This window comes from Manacus candei, unplaced genomic scaffold (assembly GCF_025592945.1).
Source record: "Manacus candei isolate 608988 ecotype Guabito, Panama unplaced genomic scaffold, ASM2559294v1 h1tg000017l, whole genome shotgun sequence".
Lineage (NCBI taxonomy): Eukaryota > Metazoa > Chordata > Aves > Passeriformes > Pipridae > Manacus > Manacus candei.
This window is the reverse complement of record NW_026138065.1, coordinates 227,962-247,509: the sequence shown is the minus strand read 5'-3', so window position 1 is coordinate 247,509 and position 19,548 is coordinate 227,962. Positions and strand designations below refer to the sequence as shown.

The following is a 19,548-nucleotide window of genomic DNA, read 5'->3' as shown; positions in this document are numbered from 1 at the left end:
AAAGGACCTTAAAGATCATTTAGTTCTTAGTCCCCTCCTGTGAGCAGGGACATCTCCCACTAGAATTTGAGCAGTCATTTAGAAAATGAAAGGTCCATCTTTTTCTGACTGTGACACTTCATACTCGAGTAAGGAAGACTCTCTTATACCCTCCCTTTAAAATATAAGTATTTTCAGTACAGGAGCAGGCCATTGAGTTTCAGGAAGCTATTGCCTCCAGATGTAAGCTATCATTTTGCCAGCTGAGCCTAATAACTACATGCACACTCATAACCCTCTTGCTCTGGCAAGTAAAGCGGGGGTTTGCAAAATGTCTAACAATGCTGAAAGGTACTTGGAAGAGGAATGTTGTTTAAGTGAACCAGTATTATTTGTACTAAACTAGACTGCAAGACTGCACACAGTCAGTTACCATGTTGCAGCTGAAAGGTTCTTACATTGCATTTACCAGATTGTTTCTGATCACTTGATCAAACTCTAACACCTGCTAAGGAAGTGAGTCCACATCATCACAAGCTTTAAAATGGAATCTGCTTGGTTTGTGATCACAAAGTAAGACTTTATGAGTGGAAAGTACAAAGAAAAAGAACTGCTGGGAATCCTCAGAACTCTAGGGAATTCTTTCAGCTTTTATACTCCTGGATCTTGTTCTCTATGCAACAATAAATTGAACTTTAAGCAACTTCAATAAAACACTTCAGAACATTTTGACAAGTGGTTTGCCCTTACGCTACAACGAAAATGGACATGGTAAGCTACAATTAGCAGTAGAGGTCAAGAGTGACGGTAGCACACCAACCAGCTGAATCAAACTTGGCCAAATTTATATCAATATGATTTATGTCACAAATAAGTCTCTTTATTATAGATCAGTACAAAACCAGACTGAAATTCACAGTCACATGAATTGGTATCTTCTGTCACTGAATTATTGGTTCTGATGATGTCAAAAGATTCAATGCTGAAAACAAACTTTCATGAAGAATAATGAAAACAAGTATTTAAGAAAATGAAAGAGTAAAAGCTGTCACCCGCAGCAAGCAATTTCCCATCTATTAATTTAGTGGATGTGTACCATATGACTATTAGTTCATACCTTTCTGTAAGATGCTTTTACTGTCCTTTTTAATCCCACTGTTATCAAGGATATAAAACAGCTGCTATAACAGATTATTAATACTATGTGTGAATGCTGGATGCCATCTGGGCCATAAATATTAAAATAAAGCTTTTATATATTTATTTTATTCTGAAAACTCTAAGCATAGACCCAACAGAAATGTGATTAACCCAAGTTTCTTTGGTGATGCCATTCAAGTTAATGCAAACCAAATGCATATGTATTTGTAGAACAATGTCCAAGTGAGAATCTGAAAAATTTTGCATTTGATGGTGATGCACAAAATAGTAAAATACAGAAGAGTATTTTGAGTGCCGTCTCAAGCTGAAGATCAGCGTAATACTGGTATTGATGCTGTTACTTCTGTCTGAGTACGAAATCTGAGCCACCAACAAAACCTATGCTCTTTTCAATTACAATTCAGACATATTGGTTAAGAAAGATAAAATAATGTTGCTGGTGACAGGTTTTACAGGTAGAAGACTTCATTGTCTTGGGATATCAATCCAGAACTTTTCCAAAGCAGTAAAGTATTGTGGAGTAAGGTGTGTACGTGTGTGTTTGTGTGTGGTGGGTATCAGGTAAGGCCTGTATTTTTAATGGAAATCAATATTGGCAAGACCGAGGCCAGAACTATCAACAGTGATTTCTTTATTTTAATAGGACAGGAAATACATTCACTAATGGGTAGTTCCTATTTTCCATGTCTGGCAATGAAAATCAAAGAAAATGAAAGCACAGTGAGTCCGTAACAATGAGGCTGTGTGCATGGCAAACCACGGACTTGCTTTGCCACGAGAATGCTCACAACAGCTTGGTGTCTGCAATGTTAAGACGTCCCCATGAGGAGTACAAAATTCCAAAAGAAAAGGAGTCTTGTCTTGCGGGGCATTAAACCCTAGAGATTACTTTCTTTCAGAAATTGTTTCTGTTCTTTTTACTACATTTACAAACTCAGGACCCCAGTGAATCATGTGAGATACACCCCTGTGATCTCGCTGCTGCTACTCCTACCACCAGCTGATGACATTTGTGTGAGAGAGACAGAGAGTGCGTGAGAACTGCTCCTCCTGCACCAGCTGCCTGTGCTGTGCCCCTGCTGCTGCCCCTCCCAACAGCAGCTTCCCACTGTCTTGACACTTGGGGAAAAAGATTACTTTTCGTATTTGCCAGCATTAACTGAAGGCTGAGAACTCAAAAGTTCACAGTCCTCTAGCATCACTTCAGCAGAGGTTACTGATATCATGCTTAGAATGCGAATCTGAACTGGATAAGCTACAGCACCCACAACACTGTGCATAAAATATTTTTCTAACAATTTGAGAAATGTCTTTTCTAGAAAAGCTATCATCACAGACCTATATGACACCTTTTTCTGCTCTAGGGACACAGGGCTCTGGCCCACGGACCACAGGTTCAGGCCAATCTCTGTGGTCATGTGCATATTCATCGGCCACAGAAAGAGGCTTTCCAACATGGAAAGTGTTTGCTCACAGGACCCAGAGACTGTACATCCTGCTGAACAGTTTTAACTTACAGGAAGAAAAAAATACGTGGATCTTGTATATGAAATGTAAATTTCGAGTTCAAATTTCATCTAATGAAATAATAGTAAAAATTAATCAGGATATAAAAATACATTATGTTCTAAGAAATACTACTAGTCCTCTGAGTCTTCTTTGCGGATTCACAAATGATTTTTTGATAGAGGTGTAAACTTCACGCTATGCATTTTGAAAGCTGCACAAACTTTTTTCATGAATATACTAAAAAAACCCCACAACTCCTTTACCCCTCAGCTGTATGGAGTTTAAAGAGTTCATATTCTGTTAAAAGAATAAATAGGTTCTATGACAGTTGAAATGTGAGGATAAGTATCTGAACGTGCCAGATGTCAGCAGGCACAAATGAAGGCCAGAACCATTCCCTCCAGCAAAGCATCTCACTATCTAAATTTCTAGAAACCAAGGAGAAAAGTAAAGATATAATAATAATTTTACAATTCTTTACTTGTGCTACTTTAAATGTCCTCTGTATCTCAATGTATAAAATACCACATTTCATTTAAAAACTGGTTCCTTTAGTAGGATTTTCAACAACATTCTGGGGATGCTCTTTTTGTATTAATAATTGTTATTTACGATTGCATTTACTTTTTTTCCTAATCTGTTGCCTTCTTCCTGTGATAAAGTTGAATACAGAAGATACAACCATTTTGAAATACAGATTTAAAAAGAAATAACTTTAAAATCATATAAGGCTTTTCTCACCCTCCTCCCTTCCCCACCCCACCCACCCACAAAAGAACATACCTGGTTTTATTATAAAAGGGAAAACATAATACTCAAGGACAGGTTAGTATTTGATGATTTCTAGTTAAAATTAATAATTCAATAACAATAGTTACAAATCAATGTAATTTGATCCAAGCAATAAACTGCTGGAATTCAAGTGATGCTGATTAAAATCGTACTGCCCTAGTTTAACCAGTTCTTTTTACATGCATTTGAACTCGGTGTATTATCAGTATGCTACTTCTTACATTAACTCCCCAAGAGCCACCTCTGCCTTAAATGATCAAATATTTAACCATAGGCAATTTATGCTTGAGCAATAAAGGCAGCAGGTAGATCCTATCTCAGGAACTTGTCATTAAAACAGAAAGGCTTAGCTTTGCCTGAGAGTGCTAAGGCACACTGTGTTCCAAACATAGAGAGATGGACTGTCAACTGATGACAACTTAAGTAAAGTTAAATTCTCTGCAATGGAAAGCATGACTAAACAATTTCAAGCAAAAGACAGAGACCAGATCTTCCTGCCTTCAGCCATTAGTGTGAATTCCTAGTGTGAGTTGTCAAAAGATGCTAAAGCCCCTGTGCACTGAAGCTATATTTTCTGGTTTTGAGCAAAGATAACCTAAACTGGTGTAATGGTGACAAATTTCAGGAGTGTCAACCTACAGAGGTGGGCTGGTGAAACAGTATATTTACTTGGCATCAGTCAGCTTTAAGCAATAAGCTGCTGGGAGCATAGTGCATCATCTGCTTCCTTGACCTGTCAAACTGACGGAGGAGGGGAGCACCAGTATTTTGAAAACAGACTAAGGTTTATTCTGATAAAGAATAAAAGAGCTTAAATTAAGCTCTTCCTGCTTAAACAAGGTGTGTGCAAAGGAAAATGGGGATTGAAAAGCAATCCTATGAGGGAATCTGCTGCAACAGAAACTAGAAAAACCAGTTTTTAAACACTTCTAAGGCTTCGAAGTAAATATTTAGCAGTAAACAACCTAAGTGTTTAGTATTTATATGTTCAGCAAAGTTTATTTACCAGGTTTTATCAGGACTTTGATGTAAAATGATACCTCTGTGCAGAACACTGTTATTTACATTAAGCCAAAACCACCACAGAAGTAAACTTAAAAAAAAATTAAAAATTGCTTTTACCATTAAGCATCCTACATAAAATAAAAAAAACCCTAATACTGTTCACCAATTTGCAACCAGAAAAAAATGTCCTTCAGTTACAAAAAGATAATATTCAATTTCTGGTTTAATTTTCAAATATAGCCACTTTTATCAGAACTTTAAATCATATTCACAACAAACTCCAGCATAAATTACATTTCTGTGATAGTGAATTTCACCAGTTAAAAAGTTTAGCCCTCTCAGCTTATTTATACAGTTATGCAATGGACAGTGCATTAACACCTGTAAAAAGATTGAAATAACATTATTTCTTTTATTTTAGCCACAACTGCTGAACTCTGATCTAAATGATTACTAGGCTAATGACAGTCCACAATACATGTGGACATTTACAGAATGTTCACATCAATTTTGAATTATAGTCATCTAACCATCTGACTGTAACCCAGACAGCAGTCATATCCTTTCTATAAAAGTGAATGGATTCATCTGGATTTTAATTTTTACCGTCTTAAATACTTGCTCATGTTTTTGGTGACATCTTTGAACCTCCTCGCCTTTCCATCATACAGATAATATTGAATTTATTTGGTAGCAAAATATATTTTATTTGTTTGGGACTCTGAAAATTCTTGTAATCTGATTTTCCTTCCTTTTTTTTTTTTTCTCATACAACAGTTACATGTTGTGGAATTATGAGATATAGAAGTATGAGTAGCTTCACTTGCCTTGCAACTAATAAAGTTTATGGGGGACAAACTGCCAACAGACTCCTGGTATGTCTGCACCATGAATTGATGGGCTCCTGCCTCTGCTATGTCACTGGCATCTGAAATGGTTCAGTAATTATTAGAATTTTCTTCCCCCTGCCTGTAGTGATGTCTCCCTCTCATATGGATGCCCTAATAAGGTGATATCATGTTAAAGTTTCCTCCTGTTGGGCAATTTAGAGTGCCTTCCCCATCTTCCCTGCTGTCTAATTAAAACAATCATCATTAACATATTTCTCTCACAGACTCCTACATCTTTGTCAAACGTGGCTCAAATTAGCCAACATACTCAAAAGTTATTTGGGGACACAGAGAAAAAAATTAAAAATCATGCAAAAGGTCACTTCTCTTCCAGTAACTTTCCATTGTAAGCCTTCAAACATCAAACTTCTTCCACTCCTTTACTTTCCGACACTCACTATGTATTTCTGTAGTCTACTCTACACTGACTACCTCCTTTACCAAAATCTTTAAAACAAGGGTCTTCATTTGCTACCTGCATCTTGACCACATTCCTGATCTAAAGTCCTTATTCACATCTTAACTCAGTGCTTTCCCTTTGTTTAATCATAGGACTGGTCCATGGAACAAACTTTTAGGAATAAAAATTCTGCCAGCAACAGAACTACTCAGCAGAGCATCCTTGGCTGCCTTTGATAATGCAGCGTGTGCTTCCACAGTAGTGGAACATATTAGCAAATGGTAGCTGGGTAGGCCTGCAACTGCTCAGTTCACTGCTGCAACTGTCAAAGGCTTAATTAGCCAAGCTTAAAAATTAGTTTACTATTTTTCCTCCCCAGAGGCAGAATAGATGTTCAAGATCTACTCAATTGCCCTAATGTATGACCATTTTCTCTCTTAAGCTGTTTTGAGTTTATGCTTTTTAAGGGCCTGATATTTCCCACTGAAGCCAACAGAAAGACCACTGAATTTCATAAGAATTAGATTAGGCAAAATTTAGCATGTCTGAAGCACTACAGCTTCCAGAAACATTATGACAGCTGTTATTAATGTCATGTCTGGTATATAAGCTCTTCAAATACAACAGTCATTGAACTGTGATGGTTAGTGTAGAGAATTCCAGGAGAACAAATACTGTTTGCCAGTGCAATATAGGTTTTGTTGGAGCTTTTTTCTCCTTCGGTTTCTTTGTATTGCAAAGCAGCTGCACAATAAGATTGTTGATACTGTGGTTCACCCTTTGAAGTGATACGTCCAAGGTAAACAGTTCTAGCTAGGGAATTTTCTAGGTGTTAAGTCCACAGGTTGAGGAAGAAAAGAACTGGTCTGCTTCTATTTCACGACAATCCCAAGGTCCAAGACAAATTGAACTATGAGTCACACAGTAGTATCTCAGATGACCTATGAAAGGAACTGACAACCTGCAATCTGTGATCAGGTATGTTCAAGAGATCAGGAATTTGGTTGTAACCAAGGTGCAATAGAGTAATCACTTCCAGAATACCTATTCCTTTTGAAATGGAAAACTGCCATACACAACTTGAAAGCTGCTGCCTTTTGGCACAAGAACATCAACCTTGTGCTGGGGTTTAGATGAACACATACAGAGAAATTAGAGAACCCTTGTTTGGTGCACACAGCTGTTGGATAAAGATGGTCTTCTGAGCTATTAAAGAACTGACTACAAACAAAGGTTTCAAAGAAAATTACTTACATGTAATATTCTACATTTTCTTGTACTGTCACTATATCAGAGCAAATTAAAAATAAACAGGGAAAGAGTTTCTGTGAGAGTAACTTGGCCACTTTTAACAATGTATTTAACACAGAGAACAACGCCGTTTAAAAGAAAATGTATGCTGTGTAATAAGCCAAACTTTGGGATATCAGCCCTTCAGCCAGCATTGGACTCTGCAGGTGCTTTGTTGATAATGTTCCAGCCTCAGGAATTGATCCACAGCCATTTTAAAACAAAAGGTACCTTTTTTTTTTCCAGTCGTGCAATGCCAAAATAAACTTCCTGCAGAACCACTATACTTTCAACCTCTTATAACTGAAAAATATTACTTGCCATTGTTGCTAGTCTGAAATATTCCCCTGCTGTATTGAAGCCTCGGGGTTCAAATACAACTGTATAATTTTGCTAAAAAGTAAAAAACACTGAGCAGAAGAGAGGTATGGATTTTTAAAAGTGTATTGGCATAGCTCTGCTTTTATTATATTCAGAAGTAAAACTCTCCTTGACTTTAGTAGGAACTTATGGAACTTAAGTCCTAGCACAGAAACATTTTCTGCCAAGATGTGTTTGTGTATTCTATACACAGAGACTAAATAGAAAACTATTGCTGAATACTTAGGTATGCATTAACTGCCCTTGCTAAAACCAATACATACATAACTTTGTATTTGGCAAGGAACAATGGAATGTCTCTTCTTTTACATCTATCAGGGGAATATATAGCAACCTAGATGAATGTAATATACCTTTTTAGTTAATGTGCATATGCTTCCTACTAATGCTGGTGTGACATGACATGCTGATGAGATTACTAAACAATTAAATCTGTCCATAAATCACTAATTTTCTTTGGAGGTAACATATCTTTACACATTTAGTGTTTACTGTCCCTGTGTGTTTTTTCCTCACTTATAACACTAGGATTAGAATTGTCTTAAGTGGTGATGTCTTGAGATGTTAAAATATAATGCTGATAAGGGATATTATAACATACTTCTATCACTTTTCTCTTAACAGTGCTCCATTTCTTTATAAAAGAAATCTTAGCTATTGTTCAGTAAACATCAAATGAAATTACCTAAAAATAAAGGTGAAGGGGAGGAGAATATATGTGCAACACCAATAATAATGTTAATGTATTACAAGTTCACATTTATACAGCATTTGTATTTTTGGCTAAAGAACTTCTATCATTGAGACTACTGGTGCATGAGTATTACAAACAAGAACTTAAATACGAAAAAGAACTGAACAATTTGACCAAAGTCAAACTGATAGGAACTGGACACCATCTTGACTTTTAACCCCTGGCCAACGATCATGTCAATCAAGAATACACTTGAAAAGAAAGGGAACAAATCAGTTCTTGGTTAGCCTGGCTGTTTCTGATATCTTCCAGAGGAACGCTTCTACTATAGTAATTTGAAAAACTCCAGTACATCCAACAAAGAACTGTAACCATATGCCTATAAATGCATCCACCTATAAATGGCTCATTAGGTCATTTCAGAAAACATTTTTGCTTCTCTGAAGTTACACATAGCCATCTGCTTCTCCAGGGAAAGCCTAGACAGATGTGCAGCTTGCATTCCTGCTCAGGCGTGACAGAGGCACGCAAGCAGGTGCAGGCAGCCCTGAGCAGATGACAGGCAGGTGCACGTGTGCCACCGCTTCCCGACAGCATGCTCCATTCCCTCCCTGGCTCCAGCCCCTGCATGTCACCTGCCCTGTGGGGACACAGGTCAGCCCTTAAAGGCAATGGAGAGCAACCCCACCTATACCATGCAAACATCACCTCCAACCCTCATGGACTGCTTGTTCCTTCTAGCATACAATATGCAAGGAAGTGAAAACTATTTAACTCAGAAGTAAACGTACACTTTGACCAACAGAAACTTGGCAGGAAAAGGTCAGTTGATACCAAAAATATTTGTTTTCCCTCTTTGTAATAGGTTATCTCTGAGTTTTTCAAAGCTGTCCGTTTGCTTAATATTTTGCAAGAGCTTTATTACCTTCACTAATAACTATGTTTCACTTCCTGCTACATTATTAGGCATGGATTAAAAAAATTAACAGCAATTTTGTTATCTGAAACACCTGAGCATCTTTTACCTTAAGCATCCTGAAATATTCTTTATGCTATATACAGTCTAAAAGCAATTTATAACTGAAACACTGCTGCTATTTCTGTGTTGTTGAAACCTTGCTAATAATGAACCACAGGGCAGTAAAGGGGAAAACTCACAGAAAAGCTGTGCAAACTTACACAATTACGCAGAAAAATGCAAGATCATCTTCCTCAAAGGAATATAAATCCTCTTTTTAAGGCTCTTGCTCAAAATCTGGGTCAAGATTTTCTCCATGGGCAAACTGAATCCAATTAAATGAAGGTAGAAGAGATGATCCGAAATTCGCTCTCTAGAACTACCTGAAAGGAGGCTGTAGTGAGGTGGGGGTCTGTTTTTTATGCCATGTCTCAAGTGAAAGGATGAGAGGAAATAGCCTTAAATTGCAACAGGGTAGGTACAGGTTAGATATAGAAAAGTTTTTTCCACTGGAAGTGTGGTTATGCGCTGGAATAAATTGCCTAGGAAGATGCTGGAGTCACCGTCTTTGGAAGCGTTCAAGAGTCATCTGGAGCTGGCACTCGGGGATGTTTTTAGGTGTGAATATGGTGGTCCTGGGTTGATGGTCAGACTAGATGATCTTGAAAGTCTCTTCCAACCTTGACAATTCTGTGATTCTGTGATCTAGTTATACTGTGGTTTGTATTTGTGCCAGTGACACACGACGGAATTCCCACAGTTATGTGAATTCTGATACTAGAGCTTATGTCAAATGTAAAAAATGTTGAGGGAAATAGGCTCTAATAATACTAATAAATACACCAAATTTGGTCAAGAAGAAAATGGGGAGAGTGGGGCAGAATATCAGTCTTATCTGCAAGTTGAATAGGTTAAGATTTTTTTTTATATGCTTATGAACCAAGAGCAGCAAAGAAAGGAAGAGCCAGTTGTCAATGCAACAGGACTGAGAAAACTTGAATTTCTTCAGAACTTCAAAAGACTCTTATGAAAATAGAAACAGATTTAGAGATGGGCCTTTCAAAAACTGCTGTAAGCAGTGAACAACTTCAGCTCCTGATAGATAATTGTCTTTGCACTAATGCTTGACCTGTGTAAGTGGACTGTTTCTATTTGAACTAGTTCATTTCAGACTGTCTTGAGGACATGTGAAGAAAGTTATATTTCTAAGTTTGAACCAATCCCAACTTGAAATCACATCCCATACTGCAGCACTTTTGTTCCAGAAAATCTAAAGACTGCAGATAAGAGAATGGGCTGGGAAGCAATGCCAAGATTAATAAACCACCTCAATCCCCCTCATTCCCCACTCCCTGCAGTTACAATCTCACCTATCATTTTAAAACCAGTTTTGACAGATGCAAATTTTGAGGGAATATAAATCCCAATTCAGTAAAGTATTTGGGAATACACTCAAATTCCACCTTGGTTAATACTAACGTACATCACAGAAGCGGGTCCTTTGTATGTAAGAGAGGGTTATCTGTGAAATCTTTACAATATTCTTACTTGCATTTCATGCTTCATTCAACCCAATTAGACTTAAAGCAAATATTTATTAGGAAACAGTCGCAGGGGCACAATAAACATACACTCTCTGGGGAAGAAAGAATTTTTTTAAACAAATATATTTTGAAAAATATAGATAGGTCACAAAGGCTGTTTGGAGTCTGTTTGAAAAATATCACATGGTGTTGACAAATGTAGCTTGGCTTGCCAAACAGGTAAAAAATTCTTGAATGTTCAGAATCCAGGCATTATTTATGTTTTTCTGTCTGCATGGCATAGAAGAATGAATATGGAGTTTAAAAATACAGAATAGATTTAGCAATGCCCTTCTTTAAATTTGAGGGATCCTAACCAAGATACTTACACACTGTTAACCAGGTTACCTACACTACTACCTACTACTCTAAAACATACTGCTATTTTGCATGGATGTGACTGAGTATTCCTCAGGAAAATAGTTGGAGAAAAATATCTTGTGCAATATTGGTATAATACTATTACTAAGGTAGTTCTGCTTCCATGACAGTGTACAATGGAAAATACTCAAAGGTTCTGCACAACTACAATTCCTGCTAAAGCTATTTCCACCTGTCAAGCTAGTTAACTAGTTTGCTGAGCATTTATTATTATTATTATTATTATTATTATTATTATTATTATTATTATTATTATTATTTCAAAAGCTAATTAAATAATACTTAATACATATTTTGTGAAAATTCATTTGCAATCAAATTGCAAAGACTCTCTGGAGCTTATAATTTAAGATCTAAAATGACTGTGTTCATTTCATATCAGTAATACTTTTAAATAATTGAAAGCACTTTAGAAATTGAAGGAATATACTTCAGTGCTTGACAAACACTGAACAACCAGTGGTCAGCTCAATATAAGAATCAAGACTGGAAGCATAACTGCTGGTGCTTCTTTTTCTCTGCAATGGCCTCAAAGTTAGCCTGATGGCTCTCTGGGCTTTTTGCCAATACCACACACCAGATTAAAATAGAAAGAAGCGAAACAGACAACCTGGGGTCCAAAATTTAATTCTGACCTTATGTATCAGCTCCACGGGAGGTTTGGGCAAAGCAGAATGCTAATCTGCCATATAAGGGGGGGCAGCACAAGAAAACTAGAAAAAAACTTACCAGAAAAATGTCTTCTCTATCATGTGCACATTTTGGTATTATTAGACCATCGATCTTGAAAAATAATCAAATCTTCATGTATAAACGTTATGTTATTCTCAGAAAGTAATATTTAATGTACAATGTAGTTACATGTCCACAGCCCACTTTCTTTCAGCATGAGATAAACTATATTTTTTATGGCTTTAACCCACTTTATTCAAACCATAGACATTTCTGTTTCAGAGATTCGTGAGTTTATGGATCTCGTTAACTATGAAATATGGACAGCATATTAGAAAGCAGATTTGAAAGTCAATGATGAAAGGCTCTCTTCATTCTATCAGAAGAACAGGCTCTATATTTTCTCTCATATTTCACAGTGGAAGTTCAGTGTTCTGCTACAACATACTTGCTAATGGAGTCCTTTACAGAAACAGATTTTTTTTTTATTAAATTAGTGTATTTCACAGAATTGTTTATAAGTAGTAAACATTTTTTTTTCTACATTTAAAATAATACTATAGTGTTGAGTCCAAAATGGCAAATGAGCAAACAACTTCATAAAATTTTGCAGATGTTGACTAAGTTTAACATAATTTCCTTCAAAGCTCTGTTAGTAAGTCTTTCTAAGGATCACTTTTAACCTTTCAGTGGAGAATAAAAAGTATGGTAAACAGACTAAACTCTATTCCTGATTTCCTACTATAAACCCCACTTATTAATTAGTTATGTACTAGTGTAATTCACTGCACTTGGATCATTTGATTTTAAACACAAACATTAAGCTGTTAAATACCTACTGATAACTATTTACTAACTATTAAAATAATAGTCTATCTCAAATTTGTAAAATGACCAGAGAAACACAGTAATGAGCAAAACCAGCTTAAGCTGTTCTGAGGTGGAATCTTGAAAATTAGATTCTTGAACGATAATACTCAGAAAGCTTGCTTTTTTGATCATTATTCTTAGAGTACTTACATAAGGTACTCTATTTATTTAGTGTACTGCTCTTTCAAAAGAAAATTCCCAGGACATAATTAAATTCATCCACACACCGCATTTCAGAAGCACAGAAACAGGAAACAGACCACTTTTTACTCTTCCTGTGAAGTGAGAGTAACATCATATAAATCTTAAAACTGATCCTGGTGCTTTCACAAAATTACAGGCAGCTTATATATGAAGAAAAAAAAGTATTTTTATGGCTATTAATACAACATAACATCTTTTCTTGATATAGCTTGACAAGACACAGCTATACAAGAAACTGAAAAAGAGCAACTGTTTACCACCAGGAAATCCACGTCATTAAAACACAGGAAGGGAGGTTAATTTGAAGGCAAACGGGGGAAAGGTTTGAAACTGTTATTAATCTATTCACAAACTCAAAAGGGAAAGAGACCAAAATCTTTCCTCACTATTCCCTTTAGAGGAATTTATTCTGACTCAAACTATTACCAAAGACACTATTGTGTATTTTTATAGAATAAGACAAGGAAGTGCTCTACAAAATAGCTTGATACAAAATTTTCAACTGCATTATAGAATATTTTGTTGTTTTTTAGCACAGCAGAAAGCACTATGTGACAGTGCATGAAGTGCTTTCTTACGCAGCAGAGGAACAGAACTTTGGAAAGGACCTGCCAATAGCACACAGAAGTCAATTCCAACAACATGCTGTCCACTTCATGAGACAGTGTAAGACCAGCTTCACATTTCATGCACTTTTATGCTCATAACTCTCTGCCATAAGCTTGTGGAAAAATAATACAATTTTGTGAACAACTCTGAATTACTACAAGGCTGATAAGTAGCATACATTGATTAATATTACATGTTTGCAACACTCAGATTTCTATTTTCGTAGAATCACAACACGAATGAAGCACACAAAGACCTCTAATTCAAACAGAATAAACTTTCAAACACTTCAGATACTTCTGTAGTAATACCTAAGTGTATCTTAATGTATATATGTAGTAGACATTGTAAGATATAAGTGCATCTATAAACAAATTGTTTCAACACTTAAGCTTGGTTTCCTTTATGCTTTTGCTGAATGACTGCCACACAGATTTGATAAAGTAATGATACTCCCAATGTTGAGTGCAACACTATGTGCAATAATGTCTTTGACAGAAATAAATCCTACATTTTTGCTGTTTTCCATATTGTCTTCATTTCATAGCTTCCTTTTTGTTACACAGATCTTACACTTGATCAGCTGCAGAACAAATTTGTGATGAATTTTAAAAAAAATGATAGGAGACTGGACTTTATCTGTTATAGTGAATCAAATAATGAAACTGGAAGCGCACTGGTTTTGTTAATTTGGTCCCTGTGCACTAGAAACAAATGGATGGTAATAGCAGTGGTTGGTTTACCTTGCTATCAGCAAAAAGTACTTTTAAAATTCTCACATGGATGGTTCAAAGCAACAGAGAATTTATTGGAAGTATAAGCGAGATTTACAGAGTGAAGATATGTTAAGGTTCTAACCATTTCTAATCCTTTCCCACCTACTTCTACGTAAACCCACAACTCAAATGGCCATTGACACGTACAGTCTATGCTCTACACTACTAATACTTTGAATACAACTTGAAGTGGTGACAGTGAAAATACTCTTGTATAATGCCATATGCAAGAAGATAAATTTAAATGGTTCTACTGCAATAATCATCTAGCAACCTGCCTTTCCACATGTAGATTGAAGAAGACAGGAAAGGAAAAAGCCAGATTTGCATGGCATATATAAAATATTTAAAAGAACTCGTGACTAATTATAGAATAGTGTAATCCAAATAGTTTTCACTACAGTGGGTCACATAACAATTTTTCTGGTTAGGTTTATACTATGTTTATATTCTCCCTCAAGTATACTTAAATTTGATTTAACGTAGTGATTTTCATACAACCTATGTCCCAAAACACAATCCTCCTCAGTAAAAAATAATGTAGCAATTTTGTAAGACAGGATTCACCACTACAGATCGAAGTCTGGAAGCCAAGTAAGGAAGAAATCTAAGACTACTTTGCTCACGCTACCTCACAACCACCAGAAAATGTCCTTTCCATTTTAATTTTTTGCGTGATTAACAAATGTAAGTATTCACATGAAACGCAGCACATTAAAAGCCTATGTATTTACCATGATCCTTAGTCCCCATATCTGCAAAAAATTAATGTAGAACAATTTTCCCCAAAAAAATTTTTCATGACCATTTTATGCAACAAATTATTCTGGTCCATACCTGCAGACCTGCCAGTTGAGCAGCTGACTTCCCTTTGAGGCAGAGAATGAGTGCCACAAATGCATTTAAGTCCTCCAGAGAGAGGCTACTGACCTAAAACAGGTGAAAAATAACACATTATCTGAAGGCTCTGAAGAGAAACTCTCCTGAAAATTGACTCCTCTTGCTCAAGCACATCAAACTTAGATCAATGACCTCATGGAATTATGACCATCATGAATGCATTGTCTAGGAAAGCACACTTTCAGGGAACAAAATACTTACTTTCACAACTTGAAAGAAATGCATATCCCAATACTCATGTATAGTGTATATACATGGATTTCCACACACCAAAAAAAAAAAGCCCACCCCTCTTTATTCCCTTTTCCGCTTCCCTTGAAGTTTCTTAGTAACAGGAAATAACTTCATCTCTGTAACACCAAGCATAGTAAAAAAATGAGATTAAAAAAAAATTGCTTTATAATTAACATCCAGGATAAAACCCTCTTCACTGAGCCACAGATGTGATGACCATTGGTTTTTTTTTTCAAATGCTTACACAGTTATCTGTTGGAAACTAAAAATAATCTAAAATATTTAATTGCCTACTTTTACCTGAATTTCAGGATTTTTAGGCTATAAATCGAAGTGGGGAAAACTCAAAACTATGAGAAAACTAAATCTAAAATGTTCAAGTGGGGTAACATAAAGAAAAATTCTAAATTCATGTAACAGTTCACTCTAATATTCTATGAGTGAAGGGGGAATGGGAGTTTTTCTGCTGTGAAAAGGTGTTCTGACATTCTATAGAGGCACAGGGTCACCTCAGGAGAAAGACAGTGCCTTGAGACCAGCTGGGATGATCCTATGACAATACCAGTTCAGTTCTGATCCTTTCCTTCCTCTTATAAGAACATTATGCACACCAAGCCCACATATCTGTTACAGCTGTTGAGGTTATAAAAAGGGCTTTAAAGCAAGATCCATAAAACATTACAATTCCTTACCAATTGGAACTTGAGGAAAGGTTTCTCTTGCAAAATGTGGAAATGTGCATTGTGGGCTTACAGAAAAGTTAAAAGGCTGCCTAAAACTCTGCATTGCCTTTCTTTAAACAGTTTAATTTTGGGGGAATGTTTTGTACATTCTATTTCAATCCATTAAGAGCTTCTATTTAGTGACAGATAAAATGAAGGAGAGAAAAATTAACAAAAAAGTATTAATGTAAATCAACAGGAAAAACCCCCAAACATTAAGAAGCCATCTATAATTATGTCATTCATTTATTTGCTTAGGAGGAGTAACTCATTCTTTCCTCCTCAGGATAAAAATTATCTAACCACTACTGAGAATTTAAAAAAAATTTTTAAAGTCAGGCCTTGCGTTTCTTGCACTGTAAAATACTTTCCCCTCTATGATGCTGCTAAATCTTGCATAAAGCACAAGAATGGGAGGGATATTAGAAAAATTTTAAGCTTTCAAAATGCTCCTTGGTATTCATTAACTCCACCTGTCTGCTAAGATCTGATAATGGCCCTACTTTACCCTGTAATTCAAGTCAGGTGTCACCTTTGTGTAGACAGCAACAAGAGTTTTACTGAACCTGCACATTTTATATATTGAAGTAACAGAAAAGTGACTTCCATCTGCACAATAATTCTCAATACTTGCACAATTTTGTGCTAAGAAAAGGAAATCAAATATTGCTTGCAAGTACAACAGCAAGAAAATACCCCTAACAGAGCAGAGGAGCCAAAATGCTTACGAATGTAAAAACACTCCTTTGGAGAAATATTTTATTCAGTAACCAAACTTGGAGAGTTACCACAATTCCACTGTCAGATTTATTCCAAAACCATAAGAGATTGAAAGAGATATTTCTCCTTTCTTTGCAGACTTCACATTTTGATATTTGAACTCATTCACTCCTTTCCCAACTTTAAAAATAGGTCTGTTGTTTTGTAAATTTTCGTTCTTAATTTGGAAGATATTTGAAAACTACCCTCACTGAAAAAAATATTTTTCAAATCAACACTTTCTTTACATATTTAAGGTTTGTTTATTATATTTTTTCTTACTTTAAAAAAAATGAAGTTTTCATTAAATATTTGCACATAAGTTTCAAGGAATCCAGATGGGTTGGTCAGTATGATGGTTCCCATAAAAACCTAATTTTTAGGTTAGATTGAATAACGAGGAATGGAATTTTTAAGAAGTTTATTCTCCCTCACATGAGTTGAAGGAAAGCTCGAAGCGTGCTTCAAGGCAACCTACAATTGGTCAACTTAAATAATTTTTGAGAAAACAATCCACCTTCCTTCTCTAATAGAAATTTAAGGCTAAAGTGTAAAGTAAAGACAAGAATTAGATCACAGTTAGAGAAGCATTGTTTTCTCAGCTATAAAACAAATGGAAGCAATATGGACAGCTCAAAGCATGGCTGCTGACACTCTTGCTCTCAAGTTTTCCTCTCCAACACCCCAGGAGAACAAATGGACAATACTAGAGAAATAAGCAACATTTAAAAAACCTCAGCAATGAAAAACGTTTAAATCCAAATTGATTCCCTAGTCTCATTCATAGGGTAGATTGTATCACGGCAACTCAGAGACCAGAAGAGAATCAGAAAAACAGGACAGATGTTGAGAAACTGGCACCACCATGAAAAACCTTCCATGAAACTAAGCCCTTTCCATGATCTCTCTGCTATTATTGCTGTTGAAAAGAAGAGCTGTGAAACTGCTTTCATCTCTGTTTTTAAAAGAAGCCATTGGAAAATGAGTTCTGAAAACCATTTCCCTGACAAGCATTTTTTTATTTTACTAATATGCTGTGATCAAGGGTCAGTAAATCCATATTTCTGTAGGTGTTCCCTCCTGTTACTCCTCTTTGTAATCCCACTAAAGAAACCCTTCTCAAACACTTTAGTTATCATGCTATGAAAGATTGTGCAGGATAGCACAGTAAATAAATGAAACAGTGATAACAGATAAATAAATGAAACTGCAATTTCATATCCAAATATGAAGAACACTTCAAGTATGTTAAAAGCTTGGTACATGATATGTATCTGGCTGAATTTAAACTGCAAGGCATGAAATGATGTTTAATGAGTTTCATCTTCAAAAAACCTTCAATTTATATTCTGTGATACAAAAATTAAAGAAAAAAAAGAGCTATATGAATCACTTGTATAATTCCCACATGTATTTCCTCAGTGCATCATTTAAATTTGAGTAAACACAAAAAGAAAGTAAAAGTAAGGGAGAACTTGTTTTCATGAATCACATGCCAGTATAAATTTGCTATTGAGGAAAGTGAAGTCTGAGAAAGCAAAACAATAGACAAAATGCAGTTCAGTGTAGGCACAAGTGAAGCAGAGTTTATCAGATTAGATAAAAGCATTATAATTTTCTCATCCTCAGAGAGGAAAATCTGCTTGTGAGATCAGCATTTGAAATGAGGCAAGTACAGACAATATATTAAATACCTAAGAGAAAAGTAAACAATGAAGCAATATGGTATTTAATTTGTGCCCCTTTTTATTACAATTAAGGTAGTCTTCATGCTGCCAAATATTTGGAATTATAACAGAACTGCTACCTAATGATCCTCTATTACTCAGAATTTAATGAGAAGAGCCATATTCTCAATTCTAGCTTGAAAATGCGTAGATTGACAAGATGGTGTGAAAAAGCAGTGAGAGCTAACTAAATATTTATACTGCTGTTTGCATAGCCTGCATAGTCACCTGAGGGAATGTCTTCTTTTGATGACACAAAGGAAACACAAAAGGAGCAGCTTTAGTTTGCAAACAGGTCCCAAAAAACAGGGGAAATCCCTCAGTTTATACTCTCTCTGTTAAACTGCCCAAGGGGTTTTGTCATGGGCATGTGAGAGTTATGATTAACTACCAAAAAAACCCAAGTATTTCTTGAGCAGGATGGTGCATGTTAAGCAGAGTAATTAAAAATACTGTAATGCAGTACTGTTATATTTGATCAACTATGCCTACAGTAAAGATCAGGGCAAAAATCTAGCACAGGCTAGCAAGAAATAGTTTATTAGTCAGTCACATCTATCAGCTGACAGTGGAAGAAAAAGCAACTGTCCCAGTTACCTGCATCATAAGATAGGTCAGCAAGCAACAGAATCCTGCAACAGGTGCTTCTAGAGCTTGGAATTCTTCCATCTCATCCTGAAGGTGAAAGCATGCCAGAAACGTACTATACCGTTGCTTTTCCACATCAGGTCCTTTGGCAAGCCACAGTGTTTTCAAATTAGGTGTTCCACCTACAAAGGAAATCCATTATATTATTTTGGCAGCAACAAGATAAAACATGTCTACCTCTTTACAATCTGAAAGGAAACAACTGATCTGCTCTTGGTACTTGCAAGGATCACAGAGCTGGAAAAAAAATGTATTTGACAAAATTTGCATTGGAAAAAAAAATAACATAAAAATACGTCCTGTAACTTAAAAAAAATTTATTGAATACAGGCATGTTTAAGCAGAATGGACTGAATTAAATTGTTACAACAACATAGAAACTTTGAGACAGCAGGCACTTAACC

General features: G+C 35.9%; 1 protein-coding gene across 1 annotated transcript in view; it reads right to left on the bottom strand.

Moving 5' to 3' along the window:
• The window catches only part of FAM120B (family with sequence similarity 120B), a 48,345-nt gene that overhangs the window by 12,459 nt on the left and 16,338 nt on the right, over nt 1–19,548 (bottom strand). The window contains exons 5-6 of the mRNA XM_051783871.1: nt 19,094–19,266; nt 14,992–15,084 (exon numbers count right to left, since the gene is read on the bottom strand). Coding sequence (XP_051639831.1) covers nt 14,992–15,084; nt 19,094–19,266 — 266 coding nt within the window. The remainder of the gene's footprint in view (nt 1–14,991; nt 15,085–19,093; nt 19,267–19,548) is intronic.